Consider the following 23,635-nt stretch of genomic DNA (forward strand, 5'->3'; position numbering starts at 1 on the left):
ATCCCACCAAAGAGCTTTGGAAATAAATTGTGCTGATGTGTAAAGCAGAAGTTTGGAAACATCTGTTCTTAGTGTGAAAAGAGGATCCTTGCAATTTTTACTTTGGTGGACTACAACTCCCATTCCATCCTGTGCCTTAAGCACAGTGTTTTAGCTGGACCTGGGAAAACACCTTTTGGCTAAGCTTTCTATCGCTATCTTTCTAACCAGTGACATATTTGCTCATTTGTTAAATGTTGTGGTTTTTTTATGTGAACGACATGCTCTTGGTGACTGTGGTTAATGCTTAATAACATCACTGGGGCTGCTTCAGGTCTCCATTTTGGGCCATGAAATCTCACTTGGCTGCTCTATTAGAGAGCCTTAGTCTGTAAGCCAAATCATCTCAAGAGGCTACAACAACAACAACAACAACAAAACAATTTATACCCTGCCCATCTGGCTGGGTTTCCCCAGCCACCCTGGGCGGCTTCCAGCAAAATATTAAAATACAATAATTCATCCAATATTAAAAGCTTCCCTAAACAGGGCTGCCTTCAGATGTCTTCTAAAAGTCAGATAGTTGTTTATTTCTTTATTTATTTCATGCCCCTCACCAGCCTTGCTCTGCACCCTCATCAAGAGTTTTTCCCTAGTTCCCTTGAACTGGGATGATGCTTCTTGCTTAACTGGACTGAGAGATTAGCAGGGTGGGGGTGTTGGCATAGAAAGTGTGGCTTTTGCACAGCTGGAATGAAGCCCCTTGTACAAAGAGGAGTCACCTTAATTGTTCCACTCCCTTTTGCCTCTGATCCTGCCCAACTCTGGCCTACAGCCCCTGAAAGGTTGCCTGCAAGAGATTGTGCTGAAAAAAGTCCCCTGCCACAACTTTATGGTGTGTGCCCCCCCCAAGTATCAGTATAGATGAAAGGTGGGTTCAAATGAATATATTGTTGTAATAAAGGGGCTCACAAATAAATAATTGCTGAGGTGCACCCACAATTGTGAGGCTTTCCAGCCTGGTACTATTGGCTAGGGTCTACCTGTGATGTCACAAAGTCACATCACAGCTGAGTGTCTTTAGGTGTGTGTCTTTTCCTTTTACCCAACTGAACACAGCAAGAAACACCTGTGACATTCAGCATTGCCCAATTTTCTTCCACCTGTAGGAGGCAAATTGTCAGATGGATGGAGGTGACCATCCAGCAGCAGGAGCACTAATAACTTGCTGAGTGGGATTGCAGCTTGAAGGGGGCTGATATCCACAGTTGGAAGCTGACTGATACCTAGTGGTAGACCTAGCAGAAGCTGGCAGATATTGAAGTCAGTGAAGTTTGTATTCAGATACTGCTAAGTGCTACACAGGGCACCATCTAGGGTGGCTCAGGGGGCCTAGCCCCCCAAAAAAAATTCAAAGAGGGGGTTGAGCCCCCTCAAAATTCTGCAGCATCCAGATGGGCAGCTGCTGTCTCCCACCCCCAAGTGGGCAATTCATCTTTGGAAGCTGGTCTGGAGAAGCCAGTGGATATCTGTGGGTATGTGAATGGAGAATGAACAATGAATGAACGTGTCCATTGGCATTCTTCATGGCTGTCAGCTGGCGCATGTTTTTGTGTGTGAATGGGGGGTTTCAGATGTGGTTGTGGTGAATGAATGCAATGTGTGACAGGAAACTGGTGTATATTCATGAATAGATGAAGCCCCTGGAAGTTGGAAGGATGAACTTAATGGATGAAGTTGCCAGGCTGGAGTCAGTTGAGCTGCCTGGTGATGCTCTTGAATGGTAGCCGTGCCCTTCATTGTCTCCGTTTGCTTTTTCCAAAGATGTCTGAACACACTGAGGTTTTCTCAAGACCACCTCTGAAAGCAATGAAGAGAATTGTAGTGCTTAAGCAAACCAACTTACATTTATATATGAATGGCTTTCTCAACACAGTAGTGTAAATTCCATCTTACGGAAAATCAAATACCTGAGTTTTATAGTGTGTGTCCCCCACAGCACCCCCAGTATCAGTACGCCTGGGGAGTGGGCTGGGTGAGAAATAAACAATAAATCAGTGCTGAGGAGATGGTGCTGATGTCTCTCCAGCTGTAGCCATTGGCTGCAAACTGTCTGTGATGTCACAAAAAGGACATGGTGGCTGAGGAGAAAAAGTCCCCTGTGATATCCCTGAGCTGCCTTGAGGTCTCCTCTGGGTCTGGAGTGCTTCTGACCTGGCAGCCCTTGCCTCAAGCGATGATAGATCCAGGACAAGCGCCAATGCATGGAGCTGCTCCTTAAACCCCATTAAGAACAAGTAATTTTGTCAATGCCTGGGCACAGGAAACCCCACCCGCCAGCACTTCCATCTCATCAGGATTTGTTTAAAATGATTTTGGGGAACCTTTGGCCCTCCTGATGTTGCTGAACTGCAACTCCCACCATCCTGAGTTGTAGTTCAGCAACATCAGAAGAGCCAAAGGTTCCTAGCTTTGAGGACACCCACGATGATGGTCATCGCCACATGTTACAGCAGCCTATTCCACAGCTTAGCCGTGGCACGTAAACTGAAGTCACTCTGTGCAAGAATCATCTGGTGTTGAGCTTCACTCACTGACTGAGAGTTCTGGTTTTATCAGAGAGGGAGAAAAACTCACTTTCTCCATAGCATACATAATTTTAATTATGTCTTTCATGTCTCTCCCCACCCCCACCCTGCAATTACTGCCTTTCCTACCCCCAGTCCGGAAAGCCCCAAATAATCAGTCAAGTCTGGTTGCATACCTCTACCCCTAAGTAATTCCTGAATGGTGTTGTGGGGATGACCTTTCCTTCATTTCTGACAGGTTGTGGGACAAAATGGGAGAGGAAAGCAACATTGAGAAAGCCACCCCCCCAGCCCTTTTTGTTTGTGTGTCTGCTGGGGCACATATAACACCAGCACATCCCCAAAATGCTAATGGTGCAAGGCATTGCATCCACAAAGACCAGGTTTATGAAGTAGTTAAGAGACCCCAGGGGATTGTGAATCTGATGCAAAAGCAGCTGGTGCCCTGAAGTTGTGACCTGTCATTTACATTAACTCTTGCTGTGCTGCACTGACATCTTCTGTTTGCAGGTGGCGACCAAGCAAGCTGCTTTCATTTCTTAAGCAAGTCCAAAGCAACTGCACTTTCTCCTCCCTCTCAGGTTAGTGGGAAGTGATTAGAGCCCTTGGTATTATAGATATTTCTACTATATATTTTAGAAATATTATTTTAATTATTTATAAAAATCTCTATACACTGCTATTCATAAAAAATAATATCAGAGCAGTTTACAACAATTGTGCATAAAACCATACAATTAAAAAATGGAAAAAGGACAAAATCAGAAATCCGCTATTGTGAAAGGATGATCACCTGGCTGTGAGTGGTGAAGGCTGCTCCCTGCAAGGCCCTTTCCACCTGGCCTGGGGGGCCACACTCACCAGCCCCACTGGAGAGGCTTCTCTTGAGACCGGAGGAACAGCACTATGCCTGGCAACCAATCCTAATTACTGGATTCTTTTGCCCCACCTTTTTGTGCCTGCCAAACAGCCGTGTCATGCTTATGATAATATTTTATTCTTTTGTTAACTATGCTGTTTTAAATGTGTATTTTATATTTGACTTCGTTTAGCAATTTTTTTTCTTGTTGAAATGTTTAAGTTTTTTGGGGTTAACTTTGTTTTAAATATGTATTCTGTAGTTGACCTCCTTTGTAATGTTTTATTTTGACATCTTTAAGATAGTATTTTAGTTTTCTGTTAATTATGTGGCTTTGACTGTATACTCTATATTTGACTTTCTTCAGAAATGTTTGATTCTGGATTGTTTTATTGATGTTTTAATATGCTGTAAACTGCTTTGAGATTTTTCTTAAAAATATAAAGTGGTATAGAAATAAAATTAATAATGATGATGATGTATTCTTAATTGCCTGCATAAGCCTTTTTCATCAGAAACAGACAGCACCTACAGAATCTCTGTTGGCAGAGCAGCCAACACTATTGGGCCAATGACACAGAAGGATTGGTTTCTTGTCAAATGAACCTCCCCAACTTAGGGATCAGCCAATAACACTCCTACAGATGTGTTTGAAATATATGCAGCCATAGTTTGGATCCAATTAGATGCCATTTTGAATCAAGATGGCAGACTGAATCTTTCAAACTGCACTGAATTTAACCACTGAATTTCAAAACGGCACTGATTTTTTGATTTCTCAGAATTCTGGAACAATGCTGGGTAAAACAGAATTCTTAGTGTAGGTTGTTATTTGCAGCAGTCAGGCTAATCCAGACTTAGATGAGAATAAATTCCAATACTCAAAGCTCTCAAGTGTGGAAAGGATTCTCCATTCATTTGATCAAGGAAAAGGTTTTGCTTTATTTATTTATTTATTTATTAAAAATATTTATGCTTCAATTGGGCAGCTAACAAGCAAGTTAGAAAGAGAGCAGAGATTGTTATCACCACTTTTGTTTATTCTGGTCCTGGAGGTTTTAGCAAGAAATATTAGAGCTGACATAGATGTGGCAGGAATAAAAATAAAGAAAAATGAGCATAAATTGAAAGCCTTCACGGACAAGAATTCTCTTCCTAGAGTAATTGAAAAATTTCAAAAGTTCGGACAGGTGGCAGGGTTTAAACTCAATAAAAACAAAACTAAATTGTTAGTCAAAAATCTTAAAGAATCAGAAAAGAGTTATCCGAACTTATAGACATAGAAATTCATAAAAAGGTAAAATACTTCAGAATATGGTTCACGACAAAGAATCTTAATATCTACAAAGATAATTATGAAAAAATTTGGAATGAAATAAAAAGGAATTTAGAAATATGGAACAGGATGAACTTTTCCCTTTTAGGAAGAATTGCAGCAATTAAAATGAATGTATTGCCCAAAATGTTGTTCCTCTTTCAGACAATACCGATAATTGGTACAGTGGTACCTCGGGTTAAGTACTTAATTCGTTCTGGAGGTCTGTTCTTAACCTGAAACTGTTCTTAACCTGAAGCACCATTTTAGCTAATGGGGCCTCCTGCTGCCGCTGCAGCACGATTTCTGTTCTCATCCTGAAGCAAAGTTCTTAACCTGAAGCACTATTTCTGGGTTAGCGAAGTCTGTAACCTGAAGCGTATGTAACCTGAAGCGCATGTAACCTGAGGTACCACTGTAACAATGCCTGCTTCAAAAAATGGCAAAAAGATATTTCAAAATTTATCTGGAGTGGGAAAAGGCCAAGAATAAAGCATAAAATACTTACAGATCTAAAAGAAAAAGGAGGCTTTTCTCTTTCAGATTTTAAAATTTATTACGAAGCAGCATTCCTTACTTGGATTCGGGATTGGATCAAATTGGAAAAAGAAGAGACAATAGAGTTAGAAGGACATGATAACAGATTTGGTTGGCACGTATATTTGTGGTATGGGAAAGCAAAAGTACACAAAGGATTCCACAATCATATAATTAGAAAGTCCTTAATAAAGGTATGGGAAAAATACAAAGAATTACTGGAATCCAAAACCTCGTGGTGGCTATCACCCATTGAAGCATTATCATTTAAAATGTTAACAATGAAAGGAACATGGCCAACGTATAGAGATTTACTAATAGAACAAGAAGGAAAGTTGAAATGGAAAGATTATGATGAGATAAAGGAACATTTTCAGAGCTGGTTGCACTACAGGCAATTAAATTAAATCTTCAAAGAAGATAATAAGAGGATTCACTTACACACTTTCCAAATTCCAAAAGGATATCAGAGATGATAATTCCAAATTATTAAAGAAGGCATATAATATTCTGTTGGAATGGGAAACTAAAGATCAGGAAGTCAAATCAGTAATGATTAAGTGGGCACAGGATTTAGGTCACAACATACAATTTGAGGATTGGATAAGGCTTCGGAAAGTGAACTTGAAATTTATGGATTGCATATTGTTGAAAGAGAATTACATGAAAAATGATTTATAGGTGGTATATTGCACCATTAAAACTTGCAAAAATATATAAAATAGAATAAAAGTATTGTTGGAGATGTAAAGAAGGGGAAGGTACATGTTACCATATGTGGTGGGATTGCAAGATCATACATTTTTTGGGGGGGGGGGGAATGATATACAATGAACTGAAAAAAAATGTTCAAAATAACCTTTGTTAAAAAACCAGAAGCCTTTCTGTTGGGTATTTTAGGACAAGAATTGCCAAAAGAAAATCGGACATTATTTATGTATGCTACAACAGCAGCAAGAATTTTAATAGCACAGAATTGGAAGACTGGAGAAATACCATCAAAAGAACAATGGCAAGGAAAGCTGATGAACTATGCAGAGTTATCAAAGTTAATGGATAAACTGTGTGAAAAGGACAATAGTGACTTTGGAAAAGAATGGGAACCTTTTACAACTTCTTTGCAGAAACAAAAAGACAAAAAAACATGGGCTCATTGGCAAGATTTAAATAAACATATACAATTTTATTTACAGAGAACAAGAAATATAACTGGTGATAACATAGTATTATGTACAAACAGCAGAATGTAGCATTTGATGTAATAATCCAGAAATGGAAGTTGGGGGAAGTCACAGGGAGGGGGGGGAATTGGAAAATGAATGTTAAGTAATGATACTGGATATTTGTTATGAGAAAATAAAATAAATAAAAATTATTTAAAAAGAAAGAAAGAAAGAAAAAGAGCAGAGATGCATACAAGCTCTTGACAAGAGCATTACAAGATACCGTAGTTCTGCTTTATCTGGGTGTCTGAACCAACCAAATTTTCCCGGGCAAAGAGGTGGAAAGTCTTCCTGTTCCAGATGGGATTGCCCTCCTTCTCACATAACAGGTGTGTAGTTTAGTGGTGACATTGGATAATGGAGACCAAGGGGGCCTCTGTCATGTGACTGTCATCAACTTCAGCTGATGCACCAACTGTGCCCTTTCCTAGACAAGGATAATTTGGCCATTGTGGCAGGCGTGTTGGCATAGCAGTCAACTCTTAGGGACCGAGGTCCCTTCTGCCCCCATAAAATACTTGGGGGGGGGGGCCTGCCTGTGGCGGGCGCGGCGGCATTTTCCCCTCTCACGCCGTTGGGCCCGCTCTCACTTAGATAAATTGCCCCTACCTCACTGAACAACCCTTTAACTGAAGGTTTCTTTTCCTTGCCTCTTAAAATGCTAGCCCAGAGTATCCTGCGGCGGACCTTTGTGAGGGGATATTTAGTAAGTTGGAGTCTCAGACAGGTTTTCTTTAAATAAACAATAAAGATTTATTTAAGGCAAGATAGCATATAACTCAAATTGATTAAACTTAGGTTACTTCAAGCATACAGTACGATTACACTTTAATTTGTCCTCAGTTGTTTTTGCGTTATAGGTTTGGTTCCTATAACTTTCTTTCAGTTATCCACCCCCTTTAACAATCCTGCTCCTGAGTACCTTAAGCAATAGACCCAAGGGCTCTCCACACACCCCTCTTTTCACTGGGTTTGAGAGTTTCTTCTTTTCCTTAGAAGATGCTCTCCCCTCTGGATCAGATTTGAGTCCCAAGGAGGCTGTTCCTTTCCAGCTCCTACTTCTCCTGGCTCAGCCTCCACTCAGAGTGGAAGTTGTTTTTTCATTTCCCAGAAACAACTCTTTCTCGCATTCACTCTTTCTACCTCAGCCTGTTTCCCTACCTATCTCCCAACCTCTCCAACTTCTATTCCAACCCTCTTAACCAACCTACTCAACCAAGTCTCTCAAATCCTCTCCTTTTAAACTCTCCCTCCTGGAACCACGGCCAATCAGAGGCTACAGTTCATTAACCATTTGCTGGCAGGGAAAGAAAGAAAAAAAGACTTTTTTTTAATCCAACTGGTGCAGCAAAACCAACTTTTTTGTCACACTGCCCCTGTCCAAACTTGATGGGCATTGCCATTCAAATGGTGTGTGAGCACTGCATTTTGTGATCAATTATGTGGGGCAAGGTTTACCTGCCCCCCATATTTTATTCAACTTGGCACCCTGTGTGTTGGTAACCTCACATCTGGACTATTGTATTCTGCTCTACATGGGGCTTCCTCTGCATTTGGTTCAGAGGCTGTTGTTGGTGCAGAACGCCACAGCCCAAGTGGGGAATAGTGCTGCTTCTCAGGCACATGCCCATCAGCCACCAAGCCAGTTTTAAGGTTCTGTAACTTACAAAGCGTGAATTAACTCTGGACCAGCAAACCTGAAAAACTGTCTTCCCCTCCACTGTCCTGCAAGTGCACTATGATCCATAATGAAATCTGGTTAGTTTTGCCCCAGCTCTTGCATTACCATGGAGCTGGGCTTTTTCACTGGTGGCACCAGTGTTGTGGAATGCTCTCCCTGCTGAAACACGAGAGGCCCCATCACTATTGGCATTCCACCGGCTCCTGAAATGGCATCAGTTTAGGCAAGCGTTCTCCTAAACTGAACTTCTGGTTTTATTGCTTTAACTTTTTAAAATTGTTATGCTTTTCTTTGCTTGTTTTATTGTATATTTTAATTAAGGATGTTTTAATTCCCCAGTGGAACTGTTATTCTGTGTTTTAATTATGTATGACTACGGCAATTGATGTTATAGTTGTAACCTGCTTAGAAGTCATATTAGCATATCAGCAGGACATTTATTAATATATTAATTAATTAATAACACGAGTGACACAACAAGAAGCCCCTTCCTTATATACCCACCATGATTTCAGAGTTGGAGACAAGACAACTGCATGAATTTGACATTTATAAAGTGCCTTAATAAATTTATAAAGTGCCTCTCCAGGAAACATACAGCACAACTTAAATAATACTAGAGAAGATAAAATGGGATAAAATGGATAAAAGGTCTAAAATGCTGCCGCAATAGAGAAGTGTGCATGCACATGAAAGCTTATACCCAGAACAAACTTAGTTGGTCTCTAAGGTGCTACTGGACAATTTTTTTATTATTTTTTTATTTATTTCAACTGCGTCGGACCAACACAGTTACCTACCTGAATCTAAAACAATAATGTCAGCTTTAAGATATTAAAACTCTTAGAAGTTATAAAAAAGGGCCTAGGTGAAACAAGAAAGATGTCCCTGAAGGGCCCAGGTGACCCTCGCTAGGGAGAACATCCCATGGTTGGAGACCACCACTGAAAGGAGTCTCTTTGGCTGCCACACTATGTGCTTCAGGTGAAGGGGAATCTTGTGGAAGAGCCTCAGCACTTCTGCAAACCAGAGTTTGCTCTCTGTGTTCAGCTATTTGCAGTCCTATTTGATTTTTGTAGTCCATACCCTCAAGCAACACCAGTCTTGATGCTTTCCCCCTGTAAATTCAGATTCACCTGTAATCTGATAAATTTCAGGAAATCAGGCTCCAAACTACCCCTCTTGGGACTGCCAGTGATTTGCTTTTGCTTTTTGGATGGGTGAATCAATAATCACTTTCTACTTCTCCCCTTTCCACAGCTACAACTTCCTCAGTGCTTTCATTCCCTGACCCTTGCCATGGTCATAACTATTATATTCCCCTGCTACAACTTTTGATCCCTCAGATTTGCACAAAACTTTAAAAATTTGCTGCTTTAAAAATTCCTACACCAGACATTGCACAGCAATCTAAAAGGTGTGTGCTGAGAATTCAAAACTGCTTTAATTTCTTTTCCAGCTATGCTTCTATTTCTGGCATGCCCCGGAATGCTTTGCACAAATCCAGAAAACAGCAAAAGGGTGTGTTTTTTATTTAAAAATAATTTGCTGTTGTCCCTGGATGGGGAATTCTTTTAAGAAACAAGGCATGCACATTCAGCTATCTGCACACCTGCCCTGTTGGTACAGTTGACTTGCATGCATTTAACTTGTGTGACAGTTTTACATGCTTGGCAGCTGGCCAGCATGCAATTGCACAAGGTGGAGAACTAAAAAGTTATTTCCATGGCAGGAAAACCCAGCATGGAAAGCACTTTCAAGCTCTCTGTGCTGCTTCCTGGGCTCTGGAGGCTTTCACAAGATATTGTGGGGCTGTGCAAGATATCACAGGATCTCGTGAAGGCCTCCAGGACCCATGCAGGACCTTCCCAGAGCCCAGTAAGGAAGGCAGAGAGCTTAAAAGTTTTCTCCATGCTGGGTTTTCCTGCCTCAGAAAGAGTTTTTAAGTGCCCCGCCTTGTACACACCTTCTAGATGGTGCTGGAGAACCACCTCCATCCTTCTCCCTGGCCATAGGCTGTCTGGAGCTGATGTGAGTCCAACAACATCTGGAGTGGCAAAGGTTCCCCCTCCCTGCTTGAAAGTCTGTGGAGATTACTTTTGAGTAAATATGCATAGAATCAGATTAGGAGTTTGCATGCTACACAGAAATGGCCATCTCTGGTCAATTAGAAGAGCAGCCATGGGCTTGGTGGAGAAAGCGACAAGCTCTCTGGGAATGGATAACAGAGACGCTGTAGCTCAGAGGTGGTTGCAGGGGTACCAGAGCTGGCAGTGGAGAAGAACAGGAGGAATAGCCGCCCACCTCCTGCTCTGCACGTTGGTGAGGACTGTGCCCAGAGGAAGATGAGTAAATGTGTGAAAAGACTGTAGTGAGGATTCACTGAGGTGACCTTGCCCAAGGGCCTTCCATATCAGCACAGATTTTTACTCTTTAGAACTCTGAACCCTACTCCCAAGTGGTACAGTGCTATTTTTTTGGAATGCTTTTTTCATATTGAAATGCCGACTGATCTGATTTCCTACAAATAAATGTCCTTTTAATTGCATTGGAACCTTCTCTGCTACCCTACATAAAGGTAAAGGTAAAGGTACCCCTGCCCGTACGGGCCAGTCTTGACAGACTCTGGGGTTGTGCGCCCATCTCACTTAAGAGGCCAGGGGCCAGCGCTGTCCGGAGACACTTCCGGGTCACGTGGCCAGCGTGACATCGCTGCTCTGGCGAGCCAGAGTCGCACACGGAAACGCCGTTTACCTTCCCGCTGGTAAGCGGTCCCTATTTATCTACTTGCACCCGGAGGTGCTTTCGAACTGCTAGGTTGGCAGGCGCTGAGACCGAGCAGCGGGAGCGCACCCCGCCGCAGGGATTCGAACCGCCGACCTTTCGATCGGCAAGCCCTAGGCGCTGAGGCTTTAACCCACAGCGCCACCTGCGTCCCGCTACCCTACATACTTACTGGTAAACATATGAGTTTGTTTTTTGCTTCCACAAAGAAATGAAGCAAGGAGACCACAGCTCCTTCACAGGCCTTTGTGGCAACCCAGACGCAAACCTGATTCACAAGACTCAATGCCGTAGATTGTAGTGATAAGGTTTACAATATACATATAGGGGAAAATTTCAATTGAGTTCACATTTAAAGGTGAACTTTAAAAAAAAAAAATATTTTCTTGTTTTACAGAAGTATGTGTAATGTCTCTTTATTTTTTCCATGTAACATTTTTACAAATCAGTTTCATTTGTTGAAACATTGGGGGGGGGAGATGGGGGGGGTCGGGTGGCAAAGTTTCTATTTCATAGAATCATAGAATCATAGAGTTGGAAGAGACCACAAGGGCCATCGAGTCCAACCCCCTGCCAAGCAGGAAAAACCATCAGAGCACTCCTGACATATGGTTGTCAAGCCTCTGCAAATTCCACTGTCGAACAGCTCTTACTGTCAGGAAGTTCTTCCTAATGTTTAGGTGGAATCTTCTTTCTTGTAGTTTGGATCCATTGCTCCGTGTCCGCTTCTCTGGAGCAGCAGAAAACAACCTTTCTCCCTCCTCTATGTGACATCCTTTTATATATTTGAACATGGCTATCATATCACCATATAACCTCCTCTTCTCCAGGCTAAACATGCCCAGCTCCCTTAGCCGTTCCTCATAAGGCATCGTTTCCAGGCCTTTGACCATTTTGGTTGCCCTCCTCTGGACACGTTCCAAGTTTGTCAGTGTCCTTCTTGAACTGTGGTGCCCAGAACTGGACACAGTACTCCAGGTGAGGTCTGACCAGAGCAGAATACAGTGGCACTATTACTTCCCTTGATCTAGATGCTATACTCCTATTGATGCAGCCCAGAATTGCATTGGCTTTTTTAGCTGCCGCGTCACACTGTTGGCTCATGTCAAGTTTGTGGTCAACCAAGACTCCTAGATCCTTTTCACATGTGCTGCTCTCAAGCAAGGTGTCACCCATCTTGTATTTGTGCCTCTCATTTTTTTTGCCCAAGTGCAATACTTTACATTTCTCCCTGTTAAAATTCATCTTGTTTGTTTTGGCCCAGTTCTCTGTCAAGGTCGTTTTGAAGTGTGATCCTGTCCTCTGGGGTGTTAGCCACCCCTCCCAGTTTGGTGTCATCTGCAAATTTGATCAGGATGCCCCTGAGTCCATCATCCAAGTCGTTGATAAAAATGTTGAATAAGATAAGATGTTGAATATTTTGCTTAATGTTTGTAGGGTTTGGTGTCAGCATGGCTTGTGCAGCTTCTCTGCTGTTCACTTGTGTTCCTTTGGTGGTGAGAGAGGTTGGGGTTGGCCTAGAGTGTGGTTGTTTGTTTGTGATTGGCTGTGGTGATCTTTATTTTCATGTGTGAATGGGGTGGGTGGGTGTTTTGGATCAGGTTAGCCATATTGATTTGTATGCTGTTGGTGGATTATTGTCATTGTCTTGTTGGGCTGTGTATGTGATAAAGGGGAGCGTCTTCTTCTGTTTGTCCCTGTGTCAGTTTCAGTTTATTGGTTAATTTTACATTTAAAGGTGAACTTAACTAATTTGCACTCTCCTCAGTGATACACAAACCAAAACACCACAATCTTTCAAATTTTTTATTTCTCCGAATTTTGCAACGCTGTTTACTAGACTTGAGTTTTAAAAAATGCACACACTATAGAAAATGCATATATTAGTGAAAACAGCATGCAAAAATTAGGGGAAATTTGCACTGAAATGCTGATTAATTTTCATGATTTTTTTTTTTTAAAAATAGCAAACTGATGCAAAAATATGGAGAACTGAATTTAAGATTGAAAAAGTGAGAAACTGAGCAAGACCAAAATTGTTAGATTTGCCCATCCATAGCTATCTTGTATGGCCCGGAGGCAGAGACATGATAACTCCCCATTTTATAGCTGTCCTTTGCAGCTAGGAATGTTTGCTTAAGCTATGCTTATAAGAATAGGTAAGTTGGCTGAGCTGCAGAAACACCCAATGACCCTGCCCCCAATATTATATTTATATCCTGCCTTTCCTCCAAGGAGCTCAAGGCTGAATTCATGGTTCTCTCCTTCATTTTTTATGCACAGAACAACCCAGTGAGGGAGGCGAGGTTGAGAGATGACGAGAGAGGCGGAGAACAGGCTGGCGTGCGTGTCAACAGGCATTATAAACATGCATCCAATTAGACACTAAATGAGGTGAAACAGATTGTTTGGGGTTAACTTCAGGTGGAAGTGATGGTTTAATTATAAGAAATAGTATAAATAAACAAACAAACCACACTTTTAGTGAAAAATTATGGGTATATCCTTTGTGCCAAACAAGGAACTTGGGAGTCAGACCACAGCTCCATCTGGCTCAGCCTGGCCTACTCCTCTGGCAGGCACTGGCTCTTCCGTGTCTTGGGAAGACAATCCTTGCTAATCCTTGCTACCTGGCCTCCATTTTGGCTGAAGCATGAACCTGGGATCTTCTGCATGCCAAGTACCAAACTCACCTTTCAGCTGGATACTCCCTAGTTTAAATTTAGGTCTCAAAAAGTGGACTCTGTAGCAAGGAGGGATGTTCCCTGTTCAAGGTTCTAACTGGCCCGACTCGCCTTTTTCCAGGATACTCTATTGATCCCCCTTCCCCTTTTTTCTCTCTGTCCTCCATGCTGACAATCAGCATTCTGTAGTCAATGAGCTCATTGCAGCCTTTACCAACCTGGTGCCCTCCAGATGTTTTGGACTACAACTCTGATAAGCCACAGCCAGGACATCGGGGGGGGGGGCACCAGGTTAGCAAAGGCTGGCACAATCATTCCTTTAGAGTTCTTTCCCCTAAATATTTTTGAGCAAGCCGATTCCTCCCGCTTACGTCTCTATAATTCTGTTTTGGCTGCCATCCTGCTATTCACAGCAGCTGAATTTGCTGATACCATAATGGGAAACAAGGCTATAACTATTTTTCCCACTATGACCCCTCCTCCCCTCTTCTGATTTCTCAGCGATTGCTGAAAGGACTTTATAGGCTTCCTGAACACAAAAAAAGGCAATGGGCTGAATGCAAATCATTACTTGTCTTGAAACAAATGGATACTGGTTTCCAGTGGTCAGGGGATGCATCTGTATAGCCCAACCCTACGCAGGATCACTCGGAGGTTGCATTGGGGGTGGCAGAGGAGTGGGTGAGGAGGGAGAAATCCCACCCTCCCAAGATAAGCCGCTTGCACCCTCATTGCTGGATTCCTGTGGTTACTTGAAAGAAAGGCACTTTCACATGCAAGTTTTAATTGAACCATAAACTGAATTGTACAATGCTGCAATCCTGCGCATACTTAGAAGAAAGCTAACACCATCAAAACCAGTAGGACCTACCGTACTTTAGAGAAATTATGCTTAGGGTTAGAGCATTAATGTTAAATGTGCTGTTTTCTCTGCTTTCAGAAATTTAACGTCTGCTGCAAAACTGCTCCCCATGAAGTCCTTTGCTTTTCCTGTGTCCATCATGCACCATCTCTCTTGATTCTCATTTATTCAGCGGCTCCTGTAATCTGGGCAAGTCACTGGGTCACATACACACCACTGTGCATTCAGTATTATTATTATTATTATTATTATTATTATTATTATTATTATATTTATATCCCACTCCTCGTCCGAGTTTGGATTTGATATCCCTCTTTATCACTACCCGAAGGAGTCTCAAAGCGGCTAACATTCTCCTTTCCCTTCCTCCCAAACAACACACTTCTCCCCTTCTCCATGTTATTCTCACAACAACCCTGAGAGGTGGCTCAGGCTGAGAGACGGGGCCTGATCCACGGTCCTGCCCAGTGGGGTTCATGGGTGAGGGGGGGATTTGAACCCTGGTCTCCCAGGCCCCAGTCCAACATGCTAATTACCACACTACACTTAGGGCTCCAAAAATCCCATTACATCAAAAGAAGTTGATTTTGAAGTGTGCTGAAAACATATTTCAGTACTTATTATGAAGGGGTGATATGGAAAATGACCACAGCAAATGTTCTTGTTCTCCCCCCTCCCTGCTCATAATTCAGTTTAAATGTATTCATGACCTATCCTTTGAACTTCACCATGGATCTCATCTCCCAATCCCCAAATTTAAAGTGCTGTCTTGGGTCAGCTAACAAACACAAACAGGTCAGTTATTACCTCTCAAATGCTCTTTTTGTTTAAACTGTACAGTCAAGCAAAAACTGTGGCTTCTTTGCCTGTATCCCTTTCATGGCATATTTATGCAGTTACTAATAATACATTAGTAGTACAAAATAAGAGGTGATGATTATTCCCGGTGCTCCGTTTCTAAAATCAGCAGTGAGGGCTAGAAGCTTGCATTTGCAGCTCCGTCTTTTTCGGGGGCTTGGCTGTGGTTAGCCCAGGGGAGAGAGAGGGAGATGCGCTCTGCACGCGCTCCGAGAGGCCTTCTTCCCAAGTCCACTACTGCAGGCCTGGCTGGGCGGATGGATCCTGCACGGCGAGCCCGGGCTGGAGATGCCTTCAGGCCACCTTGAGGGCTGCTGCTCTCGGTTTCCGACTGATTCAAGCATGCTTAGGGATCTGCGTCTCCCAAAAGCACGGCTTCAGCCCCACAGAACGTGGTCCTGCCTCGGGCTTCCTCGGGGCAGAACTCCTCCTCGCGCCCTTCGACTGGGGTCCCCGAGCGGCGCCCGCCCCGCCTCCGCGCCTTCCCTCGCCCGGCCGGGCCGGCGCGTCTCTGGGCGGCGGCGGCGGCGGCGGCGGCGCGCACGCGCCCTGCGTCTCCCGGGCTCGGCCGTTCCGCGGCCCGGCTCCCCTCCCCGCGCCGCCGCCGCCGCGGCTCCGCCCCCTCGGCTGTTCCGCTGCGCGCCGCGCCGCCCTCCGCCCAGCTCCGGACCCAAGATGGCCGCCGTGTCAGTTTGGGTCTTCGCCGCCGTCCGGCCTCAGGCTCCTGGGCTCCGCCTCGCGTAGGCCCCGGTAAGCAGCGGCGGGCGCGGCGCCTCTCCGGCGGGCCAAGGGCGAGGGCGGGCGGGCGGAGGGGCGGCTCCCAGCCGGCAGCGGCGGCGGCGGCGAGAGGCGAAGCAGGAGGAGGCGGAGGCGGGGAGAAGCCGAGGGAGCGAGAGGCTGCGCGCGGGCGGGCGTCGGGCGGGCATCGGGCGGGCTCCTCGCGCCAGGCCCAGCCGCGGCCTGCTCCGGCCCGGCCCAGCCTCGCCGCGCCAGGCCCAGCCGCGGCCTCGCCTGGCCGCCTCCCTCGGCGCCCGCCCGCCCGCCCGCCCGCCCGCCGGCGGCAGCAGGTGCAGGCCAAGTCGGCCTCGGCGGCGCCAGAGCGAGCAGGCGGGCGGGCGGGCGGGCGGGCCTAGCCGGCGAGGCCGGAGCGCCGCCGCTTGGCATCCGGGCCGCCTCGGGCGAGGCCTCCTCGGCTTGGGCCGCGCTTCGCCGCCGGGGACCCCGCCGCGGGCCAGGCGGCTGGGCCCGCTGTCTCCTCCTTGCCGCCCGGGGCCTGAAAGTGCGCGAGGAGAGAAGCGGCCGAAGGACGGCGACGGCCCGCCGCCTCCGGACCCAACTTGCGCCGCTGCCGCCGCCGCCGCTTCTCCTTACATAACGCCTTTTCTCGCTCGCTCGCTCTGGCGGCCAGTTGTTTCTTGTTGCTTTTTTGGAACACGCGCACGGATGCGAGCGACTTTTCCTTTTCCCGACTTCGGAAGATGCGCGGCGCTTCCTTAGGCTTCGCGGCCACCCAGATCTTGCGGTGTTCAGACCTGAGCGCCCCTTGCAAACTTAAAAACAAAAAACGGACTCTAAAGAGGGTAAAAACCTTATCCCGTAAAGTTAGGGTAGGCGGCATTCTGGCTTATTTTTGGGCTCAAGGCGTGCAGTGCATTACGCCATAGTTCTTCTGTACATCCCTTGCAAGTTTAGGGAGTTTTAAAGTTTGTTCCCTTGCATCTTGGAGCCTGAGGTGGGATACATGTGATTGCCACTCAGGCCCTGACCAGACCCCAACCATGCTCCGCTTGAGCAGGTGGTAGGGTCGTATACCTTCAGAAAGTAGTTGCAACCTTCATGTAGGTGTTGGGTTGGCCCGACTGCTGTGAAAGGTTGGGCTAGATGGGCTTCTGCAGCTTTCTTGTTAGACAGTTGCCTTTGCCCCTCCCAACTTACCTTCTTTCCCCCCCAAATGATGGTGACTTGTCCAACCAGCTTGTTTTCATGTAGTAATCCTGCAAGTCTCTTTCCTGGGTGAGGAGATGGAATGAGCTGGCTTTTCTATGCGATTTTCTTCTCTACCATTGCAGGATTTTGCCTCAGTTCTTTTGGTGGTTAGTGCCTTCTAAATGGTGTTTTGCTTCAAGTCCAGACTTGTTGAAGAATTGGCCCAATACATTGCCATTTTAAATGCCAAATCTTTAATTGCTTTCAGATTTTTTTTTTAGACCAAATATTCTTGGACAAATTTCCCTTTTTTAACACAGCTATGCTGACGCTGTTGTGCTGAGGGGCTAGCAAAACTTTACAGTTAGGAGCTGCTTCTTAAAAAGTCAAATAACTCTGTTTTCTCTTTTTTCTTTCTTTCAGGCTTACCATTTTATTTACTTGTGTACCAGATTGGGAATGTAAAGAGCTGGAATGAGATGTGCTGAATTCGTCTCACCTGTATGATACACCTGCTGCTTTTTTTGGAGGGGGGGCATTGGAAAATATGAATTGGTTCTTAACAGGATATATATTTTTAAATGGAAAATAGGAAATCTTATGTTTGAAAAAGGAATTTGGGGCAAACAACGTGTATGCTATGGTTAACTGGTCCCTATCCTCCGATCATCTGTTTTCCCATTCTGTGAAACTCCTTCAGTATAGGGATAAGGGATAACGACTCTATGGATATACAGAAGTCTTCATCATGGTAAAACTCGCTAACCCGCTGTACACGGAGTGGATTTTGGAGGCAATTAAAAAGGTCAAGAAGCAAAAACAGCGCCCTTCAGAAGAGAGGATATGCAATGCTGTGTCTTCGTCCCATGGTTTGGATCGAAAAACGGTTCTGGAGCAATTGGAACTGAGTGTTAAAGATGGGACCATATTAAAGGTTTCCAATAAGGGACTTAATTCCTATAAGGATCCTGATAACCCTGGGCGAATAGCACTTCCCAAACCACGAAACCATGGAAAGTTGGATGGTAAACCAAACGTGGACTGGAATAAACTGATTAAACGGGCAGTTGAGGGCTTGGCAGAGTCCAGTGGCTCATCCTTGAAGAACATTGAACGCTTTTTGAAAGGGCAGAAGGATGTGTCAGCTCTATTTGCAAGCAGTGCCCCTTCCACCTTTCACCAGCAATTGCGATTGGCTGTCAAGCGGGCAATTGGCCATGGGCGACTCCTTAAAGATGGACCTCTGTACCAACTCAATACTAAAGCAGCCACAAATGCAGATGGGAAAGAGAGCTGTGAATCTCTTTCTTGTCTTCCTCCAGTATCTCTCCTTCCACATGAAAAAGATAAGGTAAGAACCACTTGCTAACCAGCTCTTGGGTGCTGAATGGGAGATTCAGTGCTCCACATTACTTTTACAAAAGTAACTTGTAAATGTGTTGGTTTGTTAACTAAGAGTGTGAGCTGAGGACTCTCAGCTCAGCTCTGAACTCCCAAGTGGCTTTAGGCAAGGCCTTATCCCTCATCTTTCAATTTGCAATATGTGTGTGTCAAGGGGGGGGGTATTGCCAGTTTACCTCATAGGTCTATTGTAAGGATTACTAAGAGAAGGCAGTTTTGCTCTGTCAGTTTTAAGCAGCATTATTAAAAGCACTACAGATATGCCTTGTGTATTTTATGGTGCATAGATTATTCTTTCCAAGCATTGGGTATTTTGTTTGGAGGAGAGCAGATCAATTTTAAACAGGCAGATTCGCAGGGAGACAGATATGTGGTGTCTCTCCTTAAGCTGCATGTTAACTGCTCCTGGTTGGTGGGGGGCTTTTATCCTCTTCCAATGGGTGAATTAAATTTACACTTGCATTTTTGGCAGTGTAAGTTACACTGAGCTCTGTGTGTAGGGCCAGTGAATGAAGATAGTGAGGATGCAGCAAACCATAGTTTATACCTCCTCCTCCTCCTCCTCCTCCTCCTCCATGAGCTGCTTTCCCCACCCTTGACATGCCCCCTTTTGCCCTGTACACTGGTGTTACTTTCCCCAGCAGGGCTTTTCTTCAGCCAGTGTAAGTCCATGAGCTGGGTAAGCTATTTACACTCACGTAAGGCCAGCTAAGTTGGGGTGGAGTTGATATGCTTCATCTTAACTTCTCCCAGATAATGTACATGAGGTTTAGGATCCTAAACCTCATAACTTCAGTATACTTTCTTTCCCAAATACACAGTATTGAATTTATTGTTAAGACCTTCCATGTCCTCTCAAGTTTTGTCCTCACTTGGAAAGAGTGAGGGAAGCTGCTTTTAAGCAACTTTGGAAATGGGAAGGTGGGGTTTGTATGTTAAAGAATCAGTAGCTGTTGATGTAATGAATGTGATAATCATAGAGACCTCTTATTTGTTACATTAAAATCAACACTTGTCCTGATACTAAGTTTGGGAAAGCCAAAAGATAACTAACATTAGAAATTAATTTGTTTATGCTGTATCATCTGACTTTTCAGTTAATATTACAACTCGCTCCTTCAGAATGGGCTCTACTTTCTTGCTTTGCCACTAAATAGATCAATAGATTCAAATAGATTCAGAGGCAGTAAGCTTCTCAATGCCTGTTATTGAGAGTGATCTTATGCTCAGCTCCCCTGGTTGGTCACTGTGAGAGCAGGTTGCTGGGTTAGAGGAGCCATTGGCCTGATCCAGCAGGCCCTTCTTACATTCCTATTACCATGTCTCTGGACTGCTGGAGGAAACAGGTCACTTGCCAGCATAGCAAATTTCAAAGTTGTAGTTTTACTTTCTGAATTGACTATTTTCTTCTATGGTGTACCAAGTTTTATGTTGCACTGTTTTCCCTCCTTCCTCAAAATTTGTTATTGCTAGTAAAAACCTGGTAGGTACTTTATTCTAGTCCTGAGCTACCATTTCTCCTAATTGGGAGGAAGATTAGATTACTGGGAATGCAATGTGGTAGTAACAGCTGAAAGTTTTAAGTGCTGGTATACACTAGAAAGTCTAGAGATACCTAAGGGCCCATAAATGTAATTCCAATTGATCTTGGATGACAAGGCAGACAGTGACATGTCTAGTGAAGAGAGCTGGCAGACTAGAGTTCACATTCTTGCTAAGCCACAAGCTGGTTGGATGACAAGTATTTGGCTGTTGGCCTTGGTTCACCTTCTATAGAGTGAGAATAGCATTGGCCTGCCTATTTGACAGTGATGTGATTAAGAGCTTTGATTGCCGTGTGTAACTTACTGTAGTGAACTTAGCACATAGGATGAGGAAAAAGCTGGGGATTTTGTGACTCAGTTATATTGCCAGGTCTGTGACCATATAATTTATTGTTGATATCACATATTGTCATTCTTCTAAGGAAGTTTCTGTCTTTAAAGTAGTCCCTGTTCCTAGCTTTTGTGGGCTTTGGAAAATCATGTTGAACATTGCAGTTATACAAGATTTAGATATTATATATATCTTAAGTATAGAAATACAATGGTACCTCGGATTAAGAGATACTTCATTAGAAATGAAGCAGACATTGGTTATTTGCAAATGAAAAGTAAAGTGTAGCACCAATAACTTTTAAACGATGTCCTGTCAATCTTAATTTTGTTGACTGTTTCAGATAGTCTGCCAACCTCATTTGGTCTAGGTAGATAAAAGTTTGAAATCTGTGGTTGTGATGTGAATACGTTACTAAGGTGACCATTGTCTAACTCAGTTGATACATAGAGTAAACACTTTTAGTCAATAATGCTACAAACTTGTCATCTTGGAAATCTTAAATACTGTATTGGGATACAGGAAAAAGATCCAGTGTAGCAAGTAGCATTGGTGAAGGCCAGAGGAAGTCTATAAAGTTTGTCATAGTAGCTGTTCTCCCTATTGATCTCATTTGTAGTAGTTTGGGTTGCTTTTGACATGAGAGCATTCTTCCTGACTGTTCTTACAGTGGTAATGAGTTGTCCACTCTCATGAATGCACCCATTCCTTTTGGAGTAAAGGTGGTGTAAGGTAAAGGTAAAGGGACCCCTGACTGTTAGGTCCAGTTGCGGACAACTCTGGGATTGTGGCGCTCATCTCGCTTTACTGGCCAAGGGAGCCAGCGTACATGTGGCCAGCATGACTAAACCGCTTCTGGCGAACCAGAGCAGTGCATGGAAATGCTGTTTACCTTCCTGCCGGAGCGGTACCTATTTATCTACTTGCACTTTGACGTGCTTTCGAACTGCTAGGTTGGCAGGAAGTGGTGTAGAAGGGGATTATCTAGTTTTACATCCATAATACAGTGGTACCTCGAGTTACAGATGCTTCAGGTTACAGAAGCTTCAGGTTACAGACTCTGCTAACCCAGAAATAGTACCCTGGGTTAAGAACTTTGCTTCAGGATGAGAACAGAAATCGCGAAGCAGTGCTGCGGCGGTAGCGGGAGGCCCCATTAGCTAAAGTGGTACCTCAGGTTAAGAACAGTTTCAGGTTAAGAACGGACCTCCAGAACGAATTAAGTACGTAACCAGAGGTACCACTGTAACATTGTTTGGTAGCTGAGGCTGAGAAATAATGAGTGATACAAGGTCTACCCAGTATGCTTCAAGGTTGAGCAGCATTTTGAATCCGCTATTCCTTTTCTGTTGGCCATTTCCGTTTCCTATGGCAACTTATGTGAAGATTAATGGTTAAGAAAACATTAATTTCTTAAAGGTGCATGTGAGAATTTCATCAGGCATTCTCTTCTAGCAATCTCTTTTTGGTTGATGTCCTGTTTACACACATCCCTTCTGGTGATAGAAGCTCAGATATATAGGCTAGGTGCCAAATGGCACCTTAAAAACTTAAATCTAGGTTGTGGTTGCCACAATGGAATGCCTGTTCACCAGGGGGTTGGACTAGATGACCCTCAGAGTCCCTTCCAACTCTATGATTCTGTGATCTCAACTGCATTGCTTGACTGTAGCTTGCCCTTACAATTCACTTGTCCCAGTATTCAAAAGGAAAAAAGCACACAGGGGAAATGGAAATGGTATTAACTATGAACTAAGGCAGAGGTTTTTAAACTGGTTGCCAACCTGGCGCCCAGAAATCTCCATGTAGTTGCAATTGGACCCACACCAGTAGCAAAACGCGTCTGGTGCCTGGTTGGTTTCGAACACTGGTCCCTTCTATTAAAGGATCTGATACTGGATCTGATTGCTGGATCCTCTGTTTGTTGTTGATTCTCTGTTTGTAACTACAGTCATACTTTGGATCCCGAACGCCCTGGAACTCGGACATTTTGGCTCCCAAACACCACAAACCCGGAAGTTATTGTTCCTGTTTGCAAACAATTTTTTTTGGAACCTGAACATCTGATGGGGCTTCTGCAGCTTCTGATGCTTCTTTCAGCCAACCAGAAGCTGCAATTTGGTTTTCGAATGTTTTGGAAGTCAAACGGACTTCCAGAACGGATTCTGTTTGACTTCCAAGGTACTAAGATTGCAAAGCTCCCTCTGGGCACAGAGGGAGTCACTTGGAGTCCACTCCGCCCACCCCCACCCCTGAAATATCTGGAATACAGCTGCTGGATATTCCATGGAGAGAAATGAGAGAGTCACTGCTTGATGGGAAACCTTGACGTTGCTGCATGTTTAACATAGCAGTGTTGTGGCTAATGTAGGGGAGGTAGCTGAAGGGCGGGTAGGTATGCTGAACTTCTAAGGTAGTCATCTCAAGCCATCTTACTAGAAATAAAAAATTCCATTGAATTCTGTTCTGAAATAATTCTGAGTAGAAATGCTTTGGAGGGGGCTGTTGAGAGCATAGCGCTTACCTAGAATAGATCACATGTCTTGTCTGGGGTTAGGTTTTGAACATGGGAACAAATTCACACACACAAAAGTTCTTTTGAGCATTTGGCAAAGCTTTCAAACTGAGTCTCTAAAGCTTTCCAACTGACTATGTCTAAATCCCTTCTAAGTTTCAAATCTGCATGCTAACCCTTTATTGATTTTTTTTCTCAACAAGGTGGTGCCATAGATTTAAGTAAATTATATTTCAACAGTGAAATACGTTTTTGTACATTCTTGCCAGCTTTATTTCTAAATTCTCACTATGCTGTTGTAGGTGCACCATGTCAGTGCTTAAAAGGATTGCCTGATATAAAGGGATAAAAACATTTGGCAATCCAGCATATGTTAGCAAAAAGGTATTGCTTTGAGAGACACAGACATTCCCTCCAAAATAAGGTAATCTAAAAGTTGAAGTCATCAAGATAGAGTGGGACATGGTCTTTGCTTAACTCTCTGTGCTGAGCCCTGCAATTCACTGGCTGGTCTCGGGCAAATAACATCCTTATGGTGACTTATTGAT

The 23,635-nt window shown here is 44.1% G+C and overlaps 1 protein-coding gene and 1 long non-coding RNA gene across 2 annotated transcripts in view; both read left to right on the plus strand.

The window, feature by feature from the left end:
• Positions 1-1,316: 1,316 nt before the first annotated feature.
• LOC307223189 lies at positions 1,317-14,781 on the plus strand. The gene is made up of 5 exons (XR_013842016.1): positions 1,317-2,276; positions 3,078-3,148; positions 6,179-6,490; positions 13,250-13,360; positions 14,591-14,781. It is a non-coding gene; the product is annotated as an uncharacterized lncRNA (long non-coding RNA).
• Positions 14,782-16,003: 1,222 nt separating this feature from the next.
• KAT6A (lysine acetyltransferase 6A) overlaps positions 16,004-23,635 on the plus strand; it is a 91,318-nt gene continuing 83,686 nt past the window's right edge. Inside the window, exons 1-2 of the mRNA XM_079988978.1 lie at positions 16,004-16,120; positions 17,720-18,647. Of these exons, the coding sequence (XP_079845104.1) occupies positions 18,045-18,647 (603 nt within the window). The 5' untranslated portion in view covers positions 16,004-16,120; positions 17,720-18,044. The remainder of the gene's footprint in view (positions 16,121-17,719; positions 18,648-23,635) is intronic.

This window comes from Podarcis cretensis (genome assembly GCF_951804945.1).
Source record: "Podarcis cretensis genome assembly, chromosome: 8".
In the NCBI taxonomy this organism is placed as follows: Eukaryota; Metazoa; Chordata; class Lepidosauria; order Squamata; family Lacertidae; genus Podarcis; species Podarcis cretensis.